The 14,878-nt window shown below is 52.5% G+C and overlaps 1 protein-coding gene across 2 annotated transcripts; it reads right to left on the bottom strand.

Annotated features, from left to right (window-relative positions):
* Window positions 1-302: 302 nt before the first annotated feature.
* NOM1 (nucleolar protein with MIF4G domain 1) lies at window positions 303-14,878 on the bottom strand. 2 transcript variants are annotated; one of them, XM_033099244.1, is made up of 11 exons: window positions 13,835-14,878; window positions 13,008-13,135; window positions 11,773-11,968; window positions 8,170-8,493; window positions 6,351-6,461; window positions 5,460-5,627; window positions 4,568-4,689; window positions 3,581-3,713; window positions 3,061-3,192; window positions 979-1,088; window positions 303-647 (listed from the first exon to the last, which is right to left on the bottom strand). In XM_033099244.1, the coding sequence occupies exons 1-11, from the start codon at window positions 14,876-14,878 to the stop codon at window positions 473-475; spliced, it is 2,643 nt and encodes an 880-aa protein (XP_032955135.1). In that variant the 3' UTR covers window positions 303-472. The 2 variants fall into 2 exon arrangements, with proteins under 2 accessions (XP_032955135.1, XP_032955136.1); XM_033099245.1 differs by having other exon boundaries at window positions 473-647; window positions 13,008-13,132.

Genomic DNA, 14,878 nt, shown 5'->3' on the forward strand with positions numbered 1-14,878 from the left:
CAAAAACACTTGCATTCCAAATACTTCAAAGAGTCAATTAAATATCAGGTACCACATTGAATGGATGGTTTTAGAACTTCTAAGCAATATGTAAAAGGGATTTCAGAAGCATCACTTTCTTTATGATAACTGCACCCTCTGGTGGGCCATTCTGTCTATTCAAAAACAAGAACCACACATGCGTGTACACACGTGCACACCACACCCGTCGCATCAGAGAGAACACCGCCCAGCACTGCCCCCCGTCTCCTTTCTTCTCCTGCCTCTACCTTGTCAGACACACACACACACACACACGAAAATGGTTTAAAACATAGAGTATTTACCTCGGATCAGAAAATTATTTCCAAATATAGTATTTTAAAAACAACAGACCACGAAAGAGCTGCACCAAGCGCTTACAGTCAGGAGAGTACAGGCCTGTGTGTCTGAAAGGGCACGTGGCTGACCAGCGGCCTCCCACCCCACCCGGCTACATCCTCAGGGAAGTCCGTCCTTGCAGGGCCTTGGTGGTGAGGTCGGCTCTCGCTCTCAGCACGCTGGCTTCCTCGGCACTCCCGGGGGCCTGCGTGCTCTTCAACAAGAAGTGTCTGATAAAGAGCGTCAAGCCTTCTCGCAGCACGCCCAGCTTCGGATTGTCCGACACCCTGCAAAGGGACAGCACAAAGCATCAGCGACAAGCTCACCACTCTCTCCTAGGCCTCCGTTCTGGGGGGTCTCCAACGTGGAGACAGAACATCGTTTCTTTTAAACACAGAATTCTCAGAGAAGAACTTAAGACATTCCATTTCCTAGCAACTGCTATTAGTTTACTATTAGGTGGGTTTCATGTGCCCCAAACCAAATGTGTATGACACTAGCTTAGAACTAAAACTGAAAGTGATTTAAGCTACATTCAAAGTACAACTACGTTGCTTTTATAAATCAATCTCACTTCGTTTCTTTTCCATGTGTTATCAGGACAAGCTGGGAACCTACCTTGCAAAAATTAAACCAAGGTCTTCAACTTCTGTTTCCATTAACAGCATATATAACACTTTTCGTAAAAAGTGGACTCTAGGCTTGTCCAATTCACTGAATTCAACTACCTAACAGAGCCAGGACAGAAAAGAAAAACGTCACACTGATTTAGTCAACTTTTTCAATGATTTCCAAATATAATAATTAGAGTAAAAAAATTATCCCTCCGCCCTTTAAATAAGGCTATTGGCAGTTTTATAAAAGGAACAGTGTTGGCAAGGACCCGGGGCCACGGGAAACCTTACACACTACTGGCAGGGGCGTGTACACCTTAGGAATCAGGAAATTAATTTCTAAAACTGAAACATGTATTATCTACACACATTCTTAAAGAAACCCCCCCTAATTAAAACACACACACACACACACACACACACACACACACACACAGAATTTAGATCTAGGAGAGACTAATTCACATATATACATCCCCTAGAAAACATATATATACATGAGAGGATACTACACAGTGGACTACTATACAGCAGTAATAAACTCAGAGAGTTGTGGATATTAACAGGGGTAAATTTCAAACTCAAGCTGAATTAAAAAAACTGTAACAGGATACTAAGTATGGTGATTGTACATTATCCTCAGAGATTAAAAAATGTACGATGGTGCTAGAAGCACCTGCAGGTACACAGGTGCAGCAAGAGCACAAAGCGTGCCCGGGGGAGGACAGCCCTGCGGGGCAGCGTTGCGGACCTCTGAGCTGCAAGGACACCGCAGGCCCTGCCCTGCGGCCGCACTGTCGGAGGCACTGCATCCTACTCCGGTTTTGGAAAGTGGTCCAGCAGTTCCCCTCAGCCTAGCTTTCGCGTTCCGTGGTTTCAGTTACCCACGCCAACTTCAGTCAGAAATGAGTCAATTTCCCAAACCATCGACATCGTCTGCTCCTGACATTGAACCCTGACCTGTCACGGCTGATGAAACCAGGATAACCTGAAGCAGACAACCCTCCTTTGGACGTCAAGTCAGAAGGTCAGCAGCAGCCTAACCCTGCGTCACAATGCCTTCCGTCACCTGGTCACGTAGGCACTGTGTCACCTCACACCCAAGAAGGTGAGCACAGGACAATGAGGTGTTTTGAGAGAGTAACCACACTCGCATAACTTTCATTACAGCAGGTGTTATAATTGCTCCATTTTACTATTAGCTATCACCGTTATCTCTTACTGCGCCTAACTTACAAATTAAACTTTATCATAGGGATGTACATATAGGAAAAAGCATAGTGTATGCAGAGTTGGGTACTATCTGTATTTTCAGGCACCCACTGGGGGTCTTGGCACGGATCCCCGCGGATAAATGGGGACTGCTTGCTGTATATGGCTCAATGCCTTCATTTTCAGTACAGTGGCCCAAACCCTACCCCATGCTCCAAAGAGACACAAGGTCAGCCTGAGTTTAAGTGCTCTGGTGAATGGATGAATAAATATAAATAGAAAAGCACAGCTACAGTCTGTCCTGCAAACCAGGGAGAAGGCACATAAGTCAGTCCAGGCCACGAACTCTCTCTGACCCTCAGGTTCTCCCGGTCCGCCCCCAGTGGTATTGCTGCTTCGCCGGCCACCTCAAAGCCCAGCTCCTGCATCCAGGCTTTACCAGGTGCTGCAGACCAGTGCCTGGGCATCTGCATTTCCTTGGCTCTGACGCACCGTGGAAACGAGACGGGGGAGGGCCGCCCAGCACTTCAATGTCTACAGCAAAGGGAGGTACGGCTGGGGCGGCACCTTGTCGCCGAGACCAGCTCCTCCGCCCCCCGCTTTCTCCTATCTTATCAGCGGCCAGCACAGGACTCACTAGGACCTACTCAGCACCCCGAACCCCGAAACCGATTCACTTAGATGAGCACAAGCAGTGACTGTGTCTCCATTTACCAGGCAGCTCACACTGCATGCTCATCTGGCTGTTTTCTCTGACGGCTGGGACCATGAATCCCTTCTCAGAATCGGAGGAAATGTACTTTTTAAGATACCAAATAGAAACAATTGTATTAGCACTTTCATTGCTTTCAATAATTTTATCTGTTACACAAACCTTTAAGATGGAAAGTGGAAGTGATTTTGTCTTCAGCAAGTGGCCCACCAGATGAACCAAATTAGAAAAATTAGTAGCTGGCAAATTTTCTAAGTCCCGAAATTTGTCCCATATGCTGAACTGGAAAGTCATCTAATATAACAATTAAAAAGAAAAAAAAAAAAATTTAAACGCAACAAATTATTAGAATCAATCACTAAGAATACAATCGAAAGGTACTCCACTCAGTCACTCATTTGTAGTATCATAAAAACCAAGCCTTTTAGGAGCAACCACACGTCCCCTTCCCACGTACAGCGGTTTGAAACAGCTTCCCAGTAATTTCTGTGGCTGCAGTCATTTCCTTCCAATTGGTACAATAGAAAAGAACACTGAAAAGGACAGGGCAGCGTGAAGCCAGGGGCACTCCTCAGGCCACCAGGCCGTGACACCCGGTCCTGTGACAGTCCCCGCGCACAGCGTGGGCTCCTGACTCGGAGGTGGGCGGAGCGTGGGGGACGGGCGGCCTGCTGGCAGTTACCTGGAACCTCCTTTCATAAGCACAAAACTTGGAGGCTAGGAATGCATAGAAAGGGTTGTACGTTTTCTCTTGAAGGCAGCAATCCATGAGGACGTGAACGATTTCTCTCTCCTGCTGATCCTTAAGTCCAAGCCTACAGAACACAGAGTGACGACAAAGCTTTCACTTGCCACATTTTAGCAGGTGCAGGCAGAAACCCTTCTGAGGAACGCATCCTGTCAGCAGTTTGGTTAAAAGGAAGCCGGGAGGAGGGGGTGGGGGAATAAGACAGGAGTCAGAGGCCCGGCCCTAACCTCTCAGACCTCAGGGTTTGCGACAATGTGGTGAAGGTGGAGGGGACCCCGTGGCCCGGGGTCTGTGCCACCCAGAGGCCGCTGACTGATGCCCGAACGGCAAGAAACAGGACTGACACTCAACAGCAGGCCCCAGTCAGGCTCTTGCCATCACACTGACTTCCTCATGTTTTCAAAAATTTATGGGCTAATTCACACACAGTAAGACCCATCCTTTCAGTGCACAGTGCTGGGTTTGGACAACCGTTTGTAGTCCTGTAACTTTTCCCTGTATCTCATTCTGAATTTGAAGCAAATAAGGAAAATGAGTATTTCATTTGTTTAGCAGTGCTTTGCTAAAGGACACAGGTGTACTTTTTAAAGTTTATTACAACTAATTATAGAAGCTACCAGGAAGTTCTTAAATTCGAAGTGATTAGAAGACAACTTTAATCTGAAGATTTTAAGCAATTTGTAATGACCAACAGCCACTCAGAATTACCAGCTGGTCACCTCATACTTTTGATCCAAACAACTCATAAATGCTCTCCTCGGGAGTGCACAGCGGCCAGCGGGCAGGAGCGTCGGCTGCGGGTGTCCGGGGCACGAGGACCAGGACCAACCCGGGTCGTGCCAGCAGCCCGACCAAGACGCAAACCGAGCTTCTTACTCCTCCTCCGACAACAAACTACAGCGCATTCACACAAATGCTTACTTTAGAAGCTTTTCAAATGCGTCCAGGAAGTCTTCACTTGTCATTATTGTACAAAATATGTTCCTCCTGACGTCAGTGTTCATCCGCTGCTTCCGCGCGAGTTCCAGCACCTTAGCGCTGACCTGAAGAGGGACACCGAGGCACAGGTCACGTGAGTGTTGCAATGAAACCTGGAACTCAAGCTAGGTTTCTAAAAAAGCATGTGTGACTTTGTGGCTTGATGTAAGCCTAAGTGAAATTATAGGTAAATACAGGGCTGTAGACGTTAAGCCTCTATTTTCGGGCAACCCCCACAAAGAGGAAAACCACCAGGAGACACGGCAGCCCCGGAAGAGAGCAACACAGGTTCAGAGACCTACAGGAGCTGTATGACCTGTGAGGCTCAGCCAACAATGAAATAAAACGGGGATAAGAGGTCACTGCTGCAAGCGCCAGCACAGCACAACCAAGTGTGACGTGGAATCCTGGGACAGAAAGAGGACACCAGGGGAAAAGAAAGGGGATCTGAGTAACATGGACTTCAGTTAATAAGTAATACAAAGAATTCTGACAATCTGAAATCTGAGGTTACAGGACCAGCAGCCATCTCTCCTGGAGACGACGTCTGCGTCTCAAGGCCTGGGGTCTGTCTGCAGCAGGAGTGTTCTGATTTTCTGTTCCCCTCAGTCCATTCAACTTTTAAGTCTTTTATGCAAAATGTTTTGCAGCTTTCGACAAATCTTTTAGAAAATAACAACATAAACTAAATTAAATTGTATTAGAAAGCTAGCAATTTCTCTAAGGTCTTCAAGTTAAGTCCAACAAATACTAGGTGGCCACTGCAGGGAAAGCCAGTGAGACACTGTGGGGACACGGGGACACGCCTAGCGGCAGTGAGCACAGGGTCACCTACTGTGCCTGCCAGCTGCTTCTGTGGGACCTTCTGCTGAGTGCCGTCAATCATGGGGGCCCCGCTCCAGGCGGACCCCACGATCCACCAGCGCCCAGTGTGCTTGGCGTTCAGGATGCTGTCCCAGGAGACACGCAGCTGAGTTTCCGGGCCGGAGCCAGCGCCACGCACCTGATGGAAAGAAAAGGAGCTGGTGAGACGCTGCAGCCGGTCCAGTCTGCATGCCACCACCCCAGGCTTTGGTTTCTGACGACGGCATTTCTGGTGCAGGGACGTTGTGATGAGGCAATGCCAACCGGATGTTAACCTGCCTGGAATAATGCCAAGTGGGAGGTGCACACCCAGGAGCCGAGTCTGAGGTCTGGGGTCTGTCACCCCAAACACCGTTGCCACAGCAGGGGAAGAGGCTCGGACTCAGAGGCCACAAGGAGCCCCATCAGGCTGGTGGAAGGAACACGACCGGGAGCGGCCTGTGGTCTGCTGGAGTCCACGTTCTGGATCTGACGGACTCACCCTGACTGGGGAGGCCAGTGGGTCTCAGCTGGGACCCCCCTAGGGAGCCTGAACAGATGAGTTCCTTGCCCCCAGGGCTAATGTCACTGGTCTGGGTGGCCCCGGGCCCGCCCTCTTCCCAAGTGACCAGAGGGTTCCACTGCGGCTGAACCTATTGTGCAGCCAAGTAGCAAAGGCTACGTGTGGGGGACGCTTAACTCACCGGGACCCCCCCACAGCCACTCATAGGGACACCCTCCTCCCCCGTTTCCATTCGAGCCCCGGGAACTCTTACTGACCAGACGGGCCCCTGTCTCGTAGCTCCGACTGACTACCCTCTACTGTCAAGGGGGTTCCTGCAGACACAGAAGCTCAGAAGCAGTAGCAGGGAGTGCGAATTACCAAAGCTCTTTGTAACTTCCTCAGTTTCTCCACAGGCTCGGGGTCATAGCCTGGAATCTTACGCATGTCATTATTCTTCAGTGCCAGCATGATCTCTAGCATAAACCGGACCTTCAAACAAACCAATCAAAGAAACAAAAACCATCATTTCAAGCTGCCTAACAATGGAGCCTTCAATTTGGGAAGATATCAACCAATTCTGTGCACGTGGTCATCACTGATGACATCAGAGGTGGTCCCAGCCTGCACTAATGTACCAGCTAGGCAGGGCTTTGCAGGATGTTAACACACCTCGGTCACCCGCCCTCCCAGGGGCGCCGGCACGACCGCAGGCTCCCTCTCCTGCGCCACCACCTCTGACCCGCCCGCATCACCCAGCCCCGGTTGCCAGTGCCTTCCTGCAGACTGTGCTGTTACCCTCTCCTCTCCTCTCCGTTGTATCTTCAGCTTCTTCCCCAATCCCGGCATTTTGACTTTTTTAAGTTTTAAACTGGAAATAATACCATACTTAGACAAAAGTTGCAAGAACAGTACTGGGAATTCCCAAATACCCTTCTCTGAGATTTCCCCAAATGTTAACTTTTTATTGAGCTATAACTCACATACCATAAATCTCACCCATTTAAAGGGTATAATTATTATATTCAGGGTTGTGCAACTGTCACCACAATTTTCAAACATTTTCAGCACCCCCCAAAAGAAACTCCAAACCTACTAACAATCACTCCCCTTCTGGCCCCCACTGCCCAAACCCTAGGCAACCATGAAATCGACTTCCGGTCTCTGCTGACTTGTTTTAAACTTGACCTCTGAGCCTTCAGCATGGGCCAAGTTCTTCCTCGGGACAGTCCGGCTGCCCTGGGGCCTTCCTTAGGCTCTGTTTCCCCCACCACGCCTCCAATGTCAGTGCTCCATAACCTCAAGGCTCCCACGACCCCCTCCTAGGGCTCAGCCCACACATCCTCCCTGCGAACCCAGGGGCTCTCGTTTCAGGATTTCAGAAACGGGCCATTCTTCCCTCATGAGTCTGTCTGCTCCAGAGTGCACTGCTGCCCACGGAAGGCCCCAGCTGGGAACCTGGGCTGAGCCCTGACCCCTCCTTTCCTCAGGCCCCCCAACCCACACCCAGTCCGGTCATCCCTAAGTCCTGAACCCACGCACCCGACTATGCTAGCCCTCCCACCACCGTCCCCAACCTCTGAATGGCAGCTCCCTGCCTGACCACCACCCTCCTCTACACTGTAACCGACGTGACCACTAGCACGAACACTTCCCACTTCACATACCTGCTCAGAACGCTTCACGCCTCTAGAATAAAATCCCAACTCCTTGTGAGGTTTGCAAGGACCCTGAGAAGGCCTCTGACCTGCTCCCGTGGGCTCCTCACACGAGCCCTTTTCTTATTCCTCACACAAGCCGCATCCCGTCCTCCGTTAGGGGGCTCCCCACGCCCTCCCATACCCCCAACCAGCGAAGGAGGCAGGAGCCATGATCAGCTCCATTTCCTTGATGGGGACCTGAAGCCCAGAAGACTTGGTCACCATGCTGTGAAGTGGCAGAGCCGGGACGCGGAGGGCTGGCTTTGAGCCCCGCAGACTGTTAAGTAAACTGATTCTGAAACTCACAAAGGACCCGAGTTCTTAATAAAGAAACGAGTTTGCTCACACACTGAAGACACCGCTATCAAACCCCTACGAGGCAGGTGACAGGGAGCACCAGGAAATGAAATGTACTATTTACCCCGAATAGTTATTTTAAATTCTGGTCAGTTTGTGAGCGTCCAGGCACTTAGGAAGCGGGTGAGGTGACGTGCTCGTACCCGGGTCTGGTCCTGGAATTTGCCGTGTGCCCCACTGGCTTTGGCCTGCGTCTCCGAGATGAGTTCCTTAAGGGACAGAGCATCATCTTTCCTCAATGAAAAGCCGACATTTTTCAGCATCAGCAGGATCAGTTCAATATCTTTTTCTGTGAAAGTCCCAGTAAGTTTTTTCAACACGTCGAAGACGAGAAGAGACCGTACGACATGGAAGTTATACAAATGGGCAATGATGGCGAGCAGGTTATCATTCTCCTTCCCTTCACTTCCCTTTTGATAGACGTCATCAAACCTCCTCACCACGGCCTCCAGAAAGTGAGCTCCGACCTGGAGAAAGGGGACACCAAACATCACTGCAAACACGTGACAACCGTGTGGGCTAGCCATTCTCAGGGACCCCCCTTCCTCTTTCAACAAACTTGAAAGAATTAGTATTTTTAAAACTAACACGTAAAATAAACATGTGGTCGGATATGAACTCCACCGGGCCATAAACTCTTACAACGTAAGTCTGAGAGCACAGTGCATTATCTGTGCGAAAACACGGACTCGGAAATGACAACACAGGGCAGCACGGCGTCAAACCTTCACTGTAAACACGCCCTCTCGTCTTTAAAACCAACACACTGGTATCTCGGGCCGGCAGCCATTCTGGCTCCTTGGAAAAAATCCTTCAACACGTTAAGGATGCGCCTACGTCTCTGAACTGTACCAATGTCGATCGCCACTCACTTCTCAAGCTCAGGCTGGGCCTGGAGGGAGGAGACGGAAGCAGGACCCGGTGGTATACGGAGTAATGGTAACGGTCTAGCCGAGAAACGATGACCTGAATGACTGCAGGTGTGCCGGCGCCGGGAAGACGGACTGGGCACAAGAGTGACCCAGTGACAGGAATGGCAGGTATGGCCGGCCACTGCAGGTGGCAGACTGAACACCTGGGTAACAGGCGTTGGGAAGAGCAGGTGAGTGGGCCGCACAGAACCAGTTTAAGGGGTCATCAGCTAGAGCCACAGAACGCCAGGCAGGGCTGGCTGGAGAGCAGGAGGGCAGTTAGAATCGGGGTGCAGATGAGACCGACCGGACAGGAGAGGGTCGTATACACGTCACTGCTAAACAGCAGATAAATGCTAGAAGATCCCAGAGAAGGTGCCAACAGGCAGGGGGGAAGTGACTCCACGCAGGCCAGCTCGGGAGGCCGGGCACGCGCCTTGCTTATAAAGACCTGAGAGGCCACAGGTGTCATGTGGAAATGCCCCTCAAACCCCTCACCAACGCTACACCTGACAAGCGTATCCTCCTGTTACCACTCTGTCATGTGCAAATGTTCCTACAAAAACGAGAATTCTGCAGACACCAAGAAAAATCCAGGCAGAAGATACACTCAGGTAGGTTTTCAACACACGAATGGAATTATTTATGTCAAAATGTGTCAACACTTTAGACTCCATTTCATGTCTTCAAAATAAAATGTAACTTAGCGTAGCATTTAAAAACAGGAGGAACATTCATGCTGCCGACATTTTCTAAGCATGCGCGGTAATTCTGACTTGGGATTTTGACACAAATCTGCAGATTTTGATTTCTGAATGACTCAGAAGCAATTCTGTAACTGACCCCATGGAACCCACGACACGCTTTTCCTTCCCCGAGTCCCTGAGGACGCTCTTCTCCTGACAGAATGGGGAGCTTCACAGAAGCAGCATCCGGAGAGCTCGTCACCTCTGGCAGCCGCTTCAGGGGTGTTGTTAGAGAAAGTACTGCAATGACCCCCTGGAATGCATCGTTTCGGTGTCCTTCATCCCATCAGTGAAGGTTTCAGACCAATAACCTCAGTTTTCAAGCCCAGTGAGTACCTGCTGGGCTGTGGGAGGTCAGGTCTATGGCTTTTACCAGAGGGTCAAACGCCGGCTGTGTTGTAACCGTCAGGTTAGGAAGCACCCAGCCTGACGCAGAACCACGGGACAGTAAGGAAGCCCTGGCACTACAGGCACTAGGAGCGCGTCCCATGATCCCCTCTGCGTCAGTACGTGACTAGGCAGAGCGTGACTAGGCGTTGTTAATGAAAATGAGCTCAGTCCTTAGAAACGAAGCCCTTTAACGTCGGGGAGCAACTCCCTCAACAGCTGGTGCGCATGCAGCCAGGACAGTCCTGCCGCCCAGAGGACGCGGGGCCTGAACCTCTCTTCTGTCCTCTGTCCCTGCTTCTGTCCTCTGTCCCCCGGCCCCCGACACCCACTAGGTCCCAGACTCTCCATCTTTCATGCGAAGTTACTGAGCACTTCCAGGGGCCAGGCCTCATAAATGTCCCTACACCAACTCTACATAGGACACGCCACAGAGGCAGAGGTCACGAGTGATGGCTGGTGTGTGGCAGAGCCGTGCTCTGGATGCGGGCAGCGGTGTCCCCACACACCACATGGCTGTCATGGCAAAACCCTTCACAGCATGAAGAATTCATTTTGGCAAGTTTGAGCACTTTAAGGTAAGAGCCCCACTCTAAGACCGCAGATGATTTTTAGACTATGACAGAGAACAAAGTATTGAAAAATAAACGGATGGAAGAGCAGTGCCGTCGAAACCAGCTTAGCAGCTGAGAACAAATTCCAGAGTCCTTTCACAGCCTGCGCTCTCAGGACCATCACACACTCTTCCGTGGTTCCCTGCACTTGCCAAGCGGGGGGCGGGGGGGGTGTTCAATCAGTGTCTGCCCTGCTTATCTCGTCGGGGACAGAGAAGAGCGACCGTGCCGAGGACATCAAGTGTGCATACTTGCACCGGGTCGGACCTGCAGTGCTCTGCCGCGAGGCCTGTTCTTGGCAGGAGGGCTGTCAGAGGCGGAGAAAGTAAAGACCACCTTTAAGACACCACCATGTAAAGATCCAAGCGACCAACACGTTCAGAATGAAACCGTCCTCCGGGAAATGTAAGGCTCACTGGCTGCGTCACCGCCCATCTACCCACCGTAGCATAAACTCCTGGGTCAGCTCCACCGAGGGAAAGAATACGGACCAGCGAGGTTACGACAGAGGCCGACCCCGGCAGGGGTGGGTGACTGTGGAACCAGAGCTAACCCAGAGGGTCACTAAGCAAGGGCCAAATACACAGAATGCGGTGGGGACAACTGTTTACTCAGCAGCACCTATTAGGCGCTTCACAGCGTCTGGTTTAAATCTGATGAAGACCCCATGAGGGGATGCTGCAGCCCCACCCCAGACGGCACACGGGCTCGGAAGGCTTCCGGGCCACCTGGCGGCCCAGCCAGGCCTGTCGCACGGCTCCTCACTGGGCGTCCAGTTTCACCTCACATTCTGGGGCCTTCTTATGAAAAAACGTACAAATTTCTCGGGAGCAAGACCACACAAACCACTGTAATCTGAATGTCTGAAACAAGCCAGTGTTAACGTGGAGAACACCAAGAAAACGAAGGCCGTCTGAGGCATAACAAAAACAAACATGCTCGAAGGGCCCAGACACAGAAGCGGAAGCTGACCCAAACCAGGGGCTCCCCGAACGTGGCCACGGATGATGGGGTACAGACCGGATCGTACCGAGCCTTCCGAGGTCTGTCACGGAGACAAGCACGTTTAGACCCCGACAGAGCCCTACCTCGATTCCCACGGTGCGGTGAAGAATGCTGACCAAGAGCATGTGCTCCATCACCAGGCGACTGGGCACGGGCGTGGCCGGGGCGCAGGCGCTCATGAGGACACCCGTCAGAGTGTCGTTCATGTCCTTCCTACTGTGCGCCATGTACAGCTCCTCCAGCTGTCCGCTTATGGAGGCCATGTTGGGCTCACTCAACCTGCAGACGATTGAAAAGACAGCCACACGACGTTTCAAAAGAGGAATGACTTTCAGGTCAACTGAAATAAGTGAAAAAGCTATCAGTACCACCAACACGTCCTATTTTGTGTACACATTGCCCTGCGAACAATTCTTATTGGCTTTGACCCAGCCCTAATGACCCAGCTTCCACCGCACACAACACACACACTTCTGGACTCTTCATGTGCGACTGTCGTCTCTCCAGCTGAAGCGCCCCACAGCGAAGGACACGCAGGACTCCCTGTAAGACCACAGACTGTGCTGACGATGCCCCCCGGGGAGCTGACCCTTGTCCCCAGGCAGAGGCCGGGAATCATACTTGCACATCAGCATGCGTTGTTGGGAAAGCCTCTAGTTTCCATTTTCCCGCTGGCAGAAAACCTGCAGTGCCTGACGCTGAGAAAAGGCTGCCCTGCTTAGGGGGAGGGGGCATCTGTGCACAAAGCGTACACACCGCGTACACACCGCGTCTGTGCCTGTGCTCACACTGTGCACCCGAATGGCCTGTTCGGTAGAATCCAGGCTGTACCACGGGAACAGTGTTTTAACTAAAAAGAAATTTTTAAAAAAGCAGTGGGAGGGCGGTTTGCGTGACCATAAGCATAGCCTGAGAGAACCGTCCTGTGCCGGGACGGTTCTGTCTTGGCTGTGGGGTGGGGACCCAGGGCCTCTGGTGTGACGCAGATGGAGAATGAGCAAAGGGGATGGCAGCCCACCGTGGGGCCCCCACTCGACCCCGCAGGGAGGAGGGTAGCCTGCTACCCCTGTTTTGGGACTTGTCAGGACATCCACGTGGGCACTGTTGCTGCTCTCAAGCTCAAGGGTTCAAAGTACCAAAGAGCAAAGGTGGACATCCTGCTTGTCCAGGTCCAGCGATGTCAAGAAGGGAACAGAAAGGCGCCAATCACAACAACAGCCCCACCCCTTCACTTCCAGCTTAATTCCTGGGATAGTTTCTGTATTTCCAGGAAACAGACGTCTTTAAGAGACGCACTATGACGACGCTGTGAGGTTACCTGTTAATTAGGCCCTGCACGTGCTTCTTCAGCCGTTCCCGCTCTTCCCTTTTCTGGGCATCCACTGTCTCCTCAGCCCGCCTTACATGGGGTGGGATGTACCTGTCACCATTTTCACAAAGACTCTGCTTGAAAAGACAAAAAATAAATTACAAAAAATGTACACTGAACAAATCTCACTTTTTCCTTCGCTATAACCACCTTTACATGTTAATTTCCCCCAAACTGGCAGAAGCTGTAACTATTGACCATGTCTGCTCTATAGATGTCACATGTTGACCGAGTGCCCAGGACAGTGCTGGGCTTACTCCACTCAGCAGTCTGCGGGAGTCCCCACCTACATTGGCGTCAATACGTGTCCCTCTGCACTTCTTCAGACCTGCTGTGCCCCTCCAGGATCTGCCGGCAGAGCCCTGTATTCCACAGGTCTGTCTGGGCTTAGTTTACCGCAGGCAAGGATGTACACAAACCCCTAAATTAAATGTACCCCTGGTTTTCGAGGGATAGTACTCTAAAAGAATTTCAAGCTTGTTCAAAAGTAACATCCAAATTTACATGATAAAATCAAAACCAACCCACTGCTCAGTGTCCCCCAGATGATCAACAGTGGGGTGGCCATTAAGTCGCTGGGACACATAGTTTTCTAGAGAAGTTTCCTCCCTTAACTCATTACGGAAACTTAGAAACATAAAAGTAGACAGAATAAGCCGATTTCCGCACTCAGCTCACACAATTACCAATACATCAACTGTGCCCCCTCTGCCCCACGCCCCGCCCCCTCCCGTTTTTCTACGGGGAATCTGAGGACCCAGGTGTTCACACCGTACCTGAGGCGCTGCGCCAACAACCTCCGAGGAATTTTTACTTCTTTCTGCATCCTCTGCAAAACGGACTCTCTTTCCCTCCCTCTTCTCCCTCGCTCTCTCCTCTGCTTCTTGGGTTTCTCGCTTTTCCTCCTGGACCTCCTCCTCCTCCTCCTCCTCTTCCTCGCTCCGCGCTCCCGCGTCTACCTGCGGCTCGTCCTTCTCTTCCCCGCCCTCCTCCTCTCCCCATCCGTCCTCGGTGTCGCTCTCCAAATCGCTTTCGGGGAGTGTCTGGGTGGCATCTTCCTCCTGCTCACTGCTGCTTTCATACAAGCCACTGCTGTCCCCTGACCCCAGGACTCCCAGAATGTAGTCGAGTCCATCGCGGGCAAAGCTAGGCGGCACGGAGCTGGCGTCGTCCTTCCTTTTGCGCTTGTTCAAGCCGAGGCACCGCTCCAGCTTCCGGATCTCTCGGTCCTCCTCCTCGTTGGCTGCCAGAAGTGCCCGTTTCCGAGCGGCGGCGGCCGCGGCTGCCGAGGGCCTGGTCCTCCCGCGCGGTCCCCTGGCCTGGGCGTGGGCCGGGGCGGCCTCGGCCCGGGGAGGTGGCAGCCCCTCGGCCTGGGCGGGTGGCAGCCGCTCGGGCGGCCGCGGGGCCCGACGTGAGGACGGCTGGACGCCCTCCTCCTGAACCCCGTCCGCCCGGGGATCGCTCGCTCCCCTGGCTCCGTCACCGCCGCCCGGGCCCGGACCCCGCGCGGAGCCCGTGGTCCTCTGCAGCCGGCGCGCCTTCCTCAGGTGTCGCTTCTCCTTCCTCAGCTCCCTGCGGCTTTTCCTCCCGCCGGGACGCAGGCGCCCCTCCGCGCGGAGTCCCTCGCGGCCACCCGGGCTCTCTCCCTCGGAGGTCGCCTGCACAAACTCCTCCACGGCCAGCTTTAGCCGCTTCAGGACCCCCGCCCCGCCGCCCCGAGGCCCGCGGGACAGCCCGCGCCCGCTTCCGCGCTTACTACGGGCCGGTCGCCGCCGGCTGCCGCCCCAGCCTGACGCTCCAACACTCGTGGACGCCGCCAT

The sequence above is a fragment of the Rhinolophus ferrumequinum genome, chromosome 26 (assembly GCF_004115265.2).
Source record: "Rhinolophus ferrumequinum isolate MPI-CBG mRhiFer1 chromosome 26, mRhiFer1_v1.p, whole genome shotgun sequence".
Lineage (NCBI taxonomy): Eukaryota > Metazoa > Chordata > Mammalia > Chiroptera > Rhinolophidae > Rhinolophus > Rhinolophus ferrumequinum.

Coding starts and splice junctions, on each gene's coding strand:
- NOM1 (XM_033099244.1), bottom strand. CDS start 14,878: ATGGCGGCGTCCACGAGTGTTGGAGCGTCAGGCTGGGGCGGCAGCCGG. Junction 13,136..13,834: donor TTGTTGGCGCAGCGCCTCAG/GTACGGTGTGAA, acceptor TGTCTTTTCAAG/CAGAGTCTTTGTGAAAATGG. Junction 8,494..11,772: donor ACCGCACCGTGGGAATCGAG/GTAGGGCTCTGT, acceptor CCCTTTCTCCAG/GTCGGAGCTCACTTTCTGGA.